Source organism: Carassius gibelio, chromosome A12, assembly GCF_023724105.1.
Source record: "Carassius gibelio isolate Cgi1373 ecotype wild population from Czech Republic chromosome A12, carGib1.2-hapl.c, whole genome shotgun sequence".
Classification (NCBI taxonomy): domain Eukaryota; kingdom Metazoa; phylum Chordata; class Actinopteri; order Cypriniformes; family Cyprinidae; genus Carassius; species Carassius gibelio.
This window is the reverse complement of record NC_068382.1, coordinates 15,567,313-15,576,632: the sequence shown is the minus strand read 5'-3', so window position 1 is coordinate 15,576,632 and position 9,320 is coordinate 15,567,313. Positions and strand designations below refer to the sequence as shown.

At 37.7% G+C, this 9,320-nt stretch overlaps 1 protein-coding gene across 1 annotated transcript; it reads left to right on the top strand.

Moving 5' to 3' along the window:
• The first annotated feature begins 826 nt into the window (after positions 1-826).
• On the top strand, positions 827-8,812 carry LOC128025271 (potassium voltage-gated channel subfamily G member 3-like). Its single transcript, XM_052611464.1, has 2 exons — positions 827-1,801; positions 4,542-8,812. Exons 1-2 carry the CDS (start codon positions 1,179-1,181, stop codon positions 5,185-5,187), a joined length of 1,269 nt encoding a protein of 422 aa, XP_052467424.1. The 5' UTR covers positions 827-1,178; the 3' UTR covers positions 5,188-8,812.
• Positions 8,813-9,320: the final 508 nt, after the last annotated feature.

Here is a 9,320-nt window from a genome sequence, read left to right as displayed (position 1 = left end):
TCTGGAGATCATAGCTACGTTTAACATATATTTAAGAGGTAAAAAAAAAGAAAAATTAATGTATGATAATTTCAGTAACGAATCAGTGCGTGAGTGAGCTGCTCAAATCTAGACTAAATTGATTCACGAACCGATTCCGACCCGAATGATTCGGATTAAAAGAGTGATAAATTCGGATTATAATTAATAATTAAGAAAAATACATATATTAAGCGTGTTAATGTACATTGCTTTAAAAAATATATACAAAAATACAAATATTTAGCCTACAATTTTTTTGTACAATGATAAATAAATAACCGCATTTAAGAGGCGTTTAACTCTGGGAGATTCATGGATATTCCTGATACAACATTTGAGGGGAAAAATCATAAAATGAAATTCATTATAAATTAGACTGAGCTGTTCGAATCATTCAGACTAAATCACGAACCGATTCAGACCGATCAAACCCTTTATTGATTCAACCAGTAAACTGAAAACACGAGATTACTTTATTGCTGGAAATAACACAGAGAAAACCCTAAAAGGCAATAAAATAGTTTAGCTATGCTACATGGTTTTTACAAAACCGCTAACGTTACATTCAATAAATGTAACCTAGACTAATAGCTAGAACAACACTACAAGGGATCAATGTCTAATTTTAGTTTAGGGTGTGGGTAGACAACCATAGGAAAAACCGTCCAATATGGATTTTAATATTGAAACGTGACGTCCTCCTGGTCTACACCATTGTTAACAAATGACATATAAAGTCCAGCAAGTTCACTTGTTAATGCCAGACATGCGTCGTAGAAAAACTCGTTTTGCGTTTGGGAACGCCCGTTCTTCTGGAGCGCACAATCGAGCCCGATAGGCTCGTGGATCTGTGACATCACTGCATGAAACAGCCCACTGAAGGAGACCTATACTTGCACTGAAGACTGGAGTTTAGATGATGCACAAACCAAGAAGTCACTTTCCCACGGTTCTCCAAACTGACTCGCGCACAATCTGGGAAAATAATCATTTTACAATCTAAGATAGCTGCTGAGTTGGACTCGAGTGTTTGGAGCTGTTTATTTTTTCTCGCGCTTACAGAAACATACTGGATTTTAACTATGACCATCATTAAGCCATATTGTGTGTCGCGTCTCTATTTTTCGCTCGAATCGGTGGTGCCAATCTGATCCAAAATGAAGTTTGGGAAGAATATATGCATCCTAAACGTTGGTGGCACTAAGTATGCTTTCACCAGAGAAGTTATAAAGGATTTTCCACTGCGAAGAGTGAGCAGACTCCACAGCTGTTCCTCAGAAAAAGAGGTCTTGGAGGTTTGTGATGATTATGACCGAGAGAGGAACGAGTTTTTCTTCGACAGGCACTCCGAGGCGTTCGTCTTTATTATGCTTTACGTGCGATCTGGAAAGCTTAGGTTCGTCCCGCAGATGTGCGAGCTTTCCTTTTACAACGAGATGATCTACTGGGGCTTGGAGAGCTCGCATTTGGAGTTTTGTTGCCAGCGGCGACTGGAGGATAGGATGTCCGACACTTACACGTACTTTTCGGAGGAGGACATCAAGGCAGAGGTGGAGTCCAGAGGTGAGGAGGATCAGGTCACCCGGTTCGCATCTGAGGGAGGGAACGCGCGGTGGCTGGAGAGGATGCGGAGGACTTTTGAGGAACCAGCTTCCTCTGTCGCTGCGCAGATCCTGGCATCCGTGTCAGTGGTTTTTGTCATTATGTCTATGGTCATCCTTTGCGCGAGCACTCTGCCGGACTGGGATACAGCAAAAAACAACACGGTGGAAGAACACAGGTACATGTATGAGTTCAACTGCTGTGGTCTGTTGTGTAAATGCAAAATTAGCTGCATCTCTCACAGGACAGCTCAGTTTTATAAGCATGCCTATAGCATATATAATATATAATTATATATATATGATTATATATATATATAATAGGAGGAATCAAGCTCTTCTCCACAAATAGGATTTTAGAATGAAAAAGCCTATGTTGTAATGGTACAGGGCCCCCCCGAACTTGTTTGGGCTATATCGGGTGCTTTACGAGCTCTATCTTTTAAAACTATCTTTTCTAAAAAAAACTAAAAAAACTAATAAAAAAAACTAAAAGCAAAACTGAAATTAAAGTTCTACTGAGATCTAAATTACATTCCATAATATTATATACAAAAATCAGCTATCTCTTATTACCAAACATTATTTTTGTTGATTCAACGTTTTTTTGTGTATTACAGTAAAAACAATATTAGCACTAGGAAAAAATAACGCAATAATGATAATGCAAGATGAAGTCTGCAAAATATCGCGATGGTGATTTTTGTTTTTCTAGATGACGTACTTCGTTTGGTCAGTAGATGTCGCTAAAAAGATCTATCGTCAGCCTGAGAAGGGAGGACCCGAGAGTGCTGTTACACATTTCGTTTCAGCGTCTGTAACTACCGTTTATGAGTTTTTTTGTTTGTTTGTTTGTTTGTTTTGCGCAGTGTGGCTTTGATGCAATATTCTTATGTTTGTCTGCTAATAATTAAAGTAGATATAGAAGTCTACTACAACGTTACCACCTTCCTCTCTACATGACTGATTTTTAACACGATTTGAAAACATGGAGATTTTATATTTGGTCTGATTACATTTATCGTGGTAATCATATTTACTTGTTTAAAATAATTATTATGTAAAAACAACTCTTAAAATAGATTAAATATGTGTGTCAATTGCAATTTAAACTGTAGGCTACCATTCTATGTAATCTTTTAAACAAACATATTTAAAACTTCTTATACCTCAGGAGGGTGGTGATTTCATCCATGTGGCCTAATAAGATAAAGTGATGCTGTTATGACACCCTCTGTGTCCCAGAAACCTCCCCAGTCTCCCCTGCATTTAAACCTGTCATGAAATTATTACAATTAGATTTCCACATTCTGTGCGGACTTTTTGTCATCATCCAAAATGAACATGACATCGTCCTGGTACTCTCCGTCAGAGATTAAAAATTACAGTCATGTTTTCATATTCGCTGTTATGAGTCACATTGTCACTTTGGGTATTCTATGTCCCCGTCTCTCTCTGTCTGGAAGTATTTGTGAGTAGGTTTTTTCTTTATGTATCCAGTGCAGTCTTGATTCCATTTCCCACAGTGGCCACTGTTTGTCTCAGGGCTCAGGTATGTGTTCTAATATGTGTATGACAAGCTGCAAATAAAACCAGTGAGGTTTGTCATGCATGCAGTCTTACAGTATTTCCAAAGATGTCAACGATGTTTTTGTGGATCTCATTCCCTTGTTTTGTATTCATCTTTAAATGTCCGTTCATTTGCTGCCTGTAAAGGTCCAAATGTTTAAATGTATAGATTTTTATGTACACGTGCCATCTGAGGATGATAATAGCATTCGCATTCATTCTTAAGCCAGCATTCTGGCATTTGTGGGCACATGTACATATATTATCACATCTTCATGTAACAGTAATTATTGGCCCTTTTTGCATGCCTTCCTGCCAAAACAGCTGTCCTCAATGTAATTTTAAGTCTATCATGGCTCTTTATATATATTTTTTGAACAGTACAGTAAAACCATTCAGAGTGAAAGAGCAAATTTACGGCCAAAATCTTCTGTAGATGCAGCCTTCCAAAATTATTATTTCTTAATTCAAATATTAACAGATATTAAGGTGCACTCAAATAAAAAAAAAAATCTAATTTAATGGCATTTTTCAAGGTCTACTGAGCAAGCACCTCTCTGCCTTGCAGCTTCCACAGACACTGACTCCACTGTCAACAACAGACTGGAGCTGTTTACACAATCTGAAAGAGAGGACATTTTCCGTATAAAAACACATTAACTGCATGGCTGCATGGTATCTGATCTAAATACTTTGCATGACTTGGTTATTTACAATAACAAAGCGTAATGGTAATTGAAGGCTAGTTCGAACCATTTTTTAGTGGTTATTATGTTCATATTCACTGGTAATATTCAAGGACGTGTTTGGTACGAGAATATTCCAGGTCCAATAGAAGTTAAGCTGAATTGAAAGCACTTGTGGCATAATGTTGATTATCACATAAACTGATTTTGATTTGTCCATTGTTTATTTAAAAAGAAAAACAAAATAATAAGTTCACAGTAAGAAATTGTATAAAAGCCCTCTTCTTTTAAAACCAGTGTATTATTTGAGCTGCAATGTCGTCATCATTTTTAGTTGTTTTAGGGTTTTAAGGTTTATGTTGTAAAAATGGATACGACTTTACACTTTTTAAAGGGTAATAAGAAACATGGATATTGTTTATGTGTTGTGGCTACTGAAACAGAGAGTATTTTAATGTTAATAGAAAGGAGGAACAAATCAAATCTTTTTCTTTTCTTTTTTGTGGTAGTCACCTTTATGCTACAAATACTGTCAGTTGAACTTAACTTGTACTGCTCCCAGAAATTGAAATTGTGATCATATCGCTCTCTTATACCCTCTAATTCTCTCTTTTTTTATTTTCTTTCCATATATTTTTCTCTCTATTCTCCCCTGCTCTCACAGGATCATCGAGGCAGTATGCATTGGCTGGTTCACTGCCGAATGCATAGTGCGCTTCATTGTCTCACGGGACAAATGTGAGTTTGTGTGCTGCCCCCTTAACATTATTGACCTCCTGGCGATCACGCCTTACTACGTGTCTGTCGCTGTGACAGCGCTGACAGGAGAAAACCCTCAACTACAGCGAGCAGGAGTCACCCTGCGCGTACTACGAATGATGCGCATCTTTTGGCTTATAAAGCTGGCGCGTCACTTCCTCGGGCTGCAGACGCTCGGGCTTACGCTACGCAGGTGTTACCGTGAAATGGTCATGCTGCTGGTGTTTGTCTTCGTCGCAATGGCGATATTCAGCGCCCTGGCACAGCTGTTGGAGCACGGCCTTGACCTGGAGACTAGCAATGAGGACTACGCCAGCATTCCGGCAGCCTGCTGGTGGGTTATTATCTCCATGACGACTGTCGGCTATGGAGACATGTACCCCATCACCATTCCTGGACGCGTGCTGGGTGGCGTGTGCGTCGTGAGTGGCATTGTGCTTCTGGCTCTGCCCATTACCTTTATCTACCACAGCTTTGTGCAGTGCTACCACGAACTCAAATTCCGCTCAGCACGGTGCGTGCGAAGTCTCTCTTCTGAGTTTCTCAATTAACTGTAGCATAGATCGTCCTGAAAACTTGCTGGTCTTCAGCTTAGTAAAATCACCTGCTCTTCTGTGCCTTTATATTAAACCAAGATTCTGAAATATAGTTGAAGGAACACACTACGTCTGATGTGGAAAACTCAGCATTTAGGCTCTCTGTGTGGACCTATTATATCCAAATAATAACACAGGTACCTCTGTACTCAAGGACACATTATGGGATTCACTGATTTTGTACAATACAGGCATCTGGAGCAATTCCTGTCCATCCTGGGGCTAAAAGAATTGTACAAAAGAGGCAAATCCCCAGCCCAAAGCTGGAAAGTGCACAATAAAGCATTACGATCCAAAGGAAATACATTAGCCAATGTTTATGTTGCAACCCCCTTCTTGTGTGAACAAACAAAACCGATCCAACAGCATTTCCTGTGTATGAAATGGACAACCGTGGCATTTGATAACTACAGATGGCCAGGCTGCCTGGAACGGGCATCTGGCGGGACCTTGTGTCCTGACAGTGCTCCAGCCTAGAAGGATCTTACACGAATTCTCATGTTTCCATGGAGAGGTCCCCTTGACTTGCTAAATCATTAATTCAGCTCCCAATAAAGTGCAAAGCAAGGGAAACTAAAGTAAAAAGGTTTTAGAGTGGCCAAATAGAAGCATCTGAGCATGATATGGAAGCAAATACTGTGAAAAGGCCTGCTCACACCAAGGACGGTAACTAATATGATAATGATAAAGATAAGTCCCCCTGCAGTGAATGATTTAGCCCCTTTATCCCTTAAAACTTTTTATAAGAAAAAAGTGTCTTAAAATGACTTAATGTGTAACCCTTACCTCCTCTTGTATACATAATATGCAAATTAGCCCCGCCTCCATTCAGTCGCATCAGCTCATACTACCTGAAACACTTCCAATCGGTTAACTGAAGTAGTAAACGCTGCAAAATGACAAGTGGCAGCACTGGATTAATTTACCAATATATGTTTTAATCATGATGCATTTTATGTATATCGCTTTCTACAATGTCGGATACTCAACTGTAATTGATATCATTAGCGTTTAGTCTAAATACATTATCAATGTTACACAAACCATGTTCCTGTTTCCTGTCTTAGACAGCTAATATTATGAAAAGCCACTACTTGGGATTGGCTAAATGTTAGGGACATTAGGAAATGGGCTGTTTCAAACCGCATTTTGCTCAGCAGTGGTGATGACTGATGAATTTCAATCAGTGGGTTGTCTTACCAGACAGACATGTTAACAACATTAAAACCTTGATTTTCACCACTGGGGGGCTTTAAAAAGTCATTCAAATAAAAGAATAGCAGAGTCCACACCACAACTATACTGATTATGGCACAGAGGAACAATAATTGTTTTTTTCCAGCTGTTGAACAACTAAAAACATTGACAGCCAATCAGAATTCAACTAAAGAGCTTAAGCATTTAAAGTGGCAGATGACAGAACTTCAGCGTGAGCTTATAATAAACCGAATGTTATCGTGCAATGTGTAGATTCTAATATAGTTATGATTATTATAGTTATCTTTATAGTTACAGTTCTTGGTTTGAACAGGCCTAAACACTTATCATTTTGACATTACAGTCATTGTCGAGTCTTGCTCATAGATTGGGATAACTAAATCACAAAAAACAAACATCAGCTGTTCATGCAGACAGCGACAAATCTGCAACCTGTCCATACACGACTGTGTGAATAAAGAGGCGTTTACTAAATTGATTAGCAAACACATCACCCCCACGCTCACCAGTAGGAGGGCTGTCACTCGCTTCCTTCTTCCTCTTTGAATACAAGCACAAAAATATTTTTTCCCTATTCAAGGGACTTTCAGAGTTTATGTGTCTCTTGGAATAATTTTTTTTATTTTGCATTGTATTTAGTAGGATATACATATAATGATTCACTGGGGGACACACAGTTCACCCAAAATTGAAAATTAGGTCATAAATTACTCACGCTTAAGGCATCCTAGGTGTATCTGACTTTCTTTTTTCAGACAAATTCACTCAGAATTATATATTAAAAAAATCTTTGATCTTTCAAGTGGTTTAATGACACTCAGTGGGTGTTGCAGTGCTTCAGTCCAAAAGAAGTGAAATAAAAAGAGCCCATCCATTAAAAAAAGTGTTTCATTTGACTCAGGAACAAAGGCCTCCTATAGCAAATCTGTGCAGTTTTGTAAGAAAAGTAACCATATTTAAAACATAATAATAAATTTAATCTACCTTGCACTTACTGTTGTAAACAAAGCGGTTCCGGGGGAATGACGTATGAGGTTGGTTTTGCGTTTGCGCCACTCAGAAGTGACGAATGTGGAAGCGGAGGGGAGAGATCAAAACAATGGTCACGAATTAGATGTAAAAAATGAGGATTTGTAAAGAAGAATGTCTGGTTCTGGAGACTGGTTTTCCTTTGCTACAGTAAGTAAAGTTTGCTTTCTTTGCTCCTGTTAACAAACGTTGGTTTTCTCAAGATTCATCGGCGCATGCGCGACGCTGACCTCATACGTCATTCCCCCGGAACTGCTTCTGTGTACAACTGTTGGTGCAAGCTTGATTAAAGTGATTATTTCCTTTTGAATATTAATATTTTTCTTGCAAAAACACATCAATTTGCTACAGGAGGCCTTTGTTAACCCACCGCAGCCATGTGAGACACTTTTTTTTAAATGGATGGGACATTTTTATTTCACTTCTTTTGGATTGAAAAGAACTGCAACACCTGCTGAGTGCCATGAAACGACTTGAAACATCAAATGATTTTTTTTTCTATAACTCCAACTGGATTCGTCTGAAAGAAGAAAGTCATATACACCTAAGTCTCACATAGCCAGACCTTCAGACTGACAGGTGAAGGTCTGGAATCGATGGCAGCATTCTTTGGCCAAGTCACCCATCCAAACTCCCCCTCCCCGTAACTTTCTGATGTATTTTAAATATTCCATGCCGCAAAAATACTTTTGAGAATTCAGCGTTTAGTTTATGCTGACAAGCGCTCGCCATCACAGTTGTAAACACAACAACTTTCTTCTTTTGTGAGGGTTTTGAGCACGGCATCTTTGTTTCTGGACAGAACATTAAAGAACGCAAAACACACACATCTCCAATAAATCCTGTATAATTCAACCAATCCGATGACGACTTTGAAACTCCTTCGAAGGCCTGTTTTCAAAAGTGTTTCCACTTTTGTGTGCCATAAGCATCCGACGTTTAGCCAACGGTCTGTGGCCGTGATGTCTGAGGCTTAGACTATATAGACCTAGGATGCCTTGAGGGCGAGTAATGTCTAAATTTCAATTTGTGTGAACTAACCCTTTAAGACCACTTTGAAAACATATTGACTTGTCATGTCAATGTGGAGAACTTATTTGAATAATTGCAGAAACACTGCTGTTTAATGTCACACCTTGCATCAGTAAGGATATATACTATGCCTTCATATCTGTATCATTTTGTAGCTATGTATTTGTGGCTATTTTTGCAGGGTCAAAATAATGCAAATTAAATCTTATGTAGCTCTATTCTGTAACCGAAAATGTATTCTACTTGGTTAAGGCAAGGTTGTTTATATGTATGAGGATTAAATAAACATTTATTGATTCAAGCCTTATTCTCTCTTATTGTAACACAGAAAAGAATGTGGCACAAAATATAATCTGAAATATATAAAGCAAAGTGCTTCGGAGTGTTTTTTAAGTCACTTTTATTGGGTCTAGGTGTCAGTTGAATACTACTGTGAATATTTTTCAGGGTGTTTTTTGTTTGTTTGTTTGTTTTTGTTTTTGTTTTTACTCAAAAAATTATTACACACTTCCACCATTATTGCCAAGGACAAAATATATAGTTCGCTGAACAAATGTTAACATCCAAACGGATGTTTATGGTAATATTTTTGATGTTTCATGACGTGTTTTCTGCACAAACTCATAATATATATATATATATATATATATATATATATATATATATATATATATATATATATATATATATATATATATATATATATATACTCATAGTATATATATACATATATAAATAATATACACAAAATTATAACAGGTATAATAATATTGAAATTAATTATAGGCTATATATATATATATATATAT

Coding starts and splice junctions, on each gene's coding strand:
- LOC128025271 (XM_052611464.1), top strand. CDS start 1,179: ATGAAGTTTGGGAAGAATATATGCATCCTAAACGTTGGTGGCACTAAG. Junction 1,802..4,541: donor AACACGGTGGAAGAACACAG/GTACATGTATGA, acceptor CTGCTCTCACAG/GATCATCGAGGCAGTATGCA.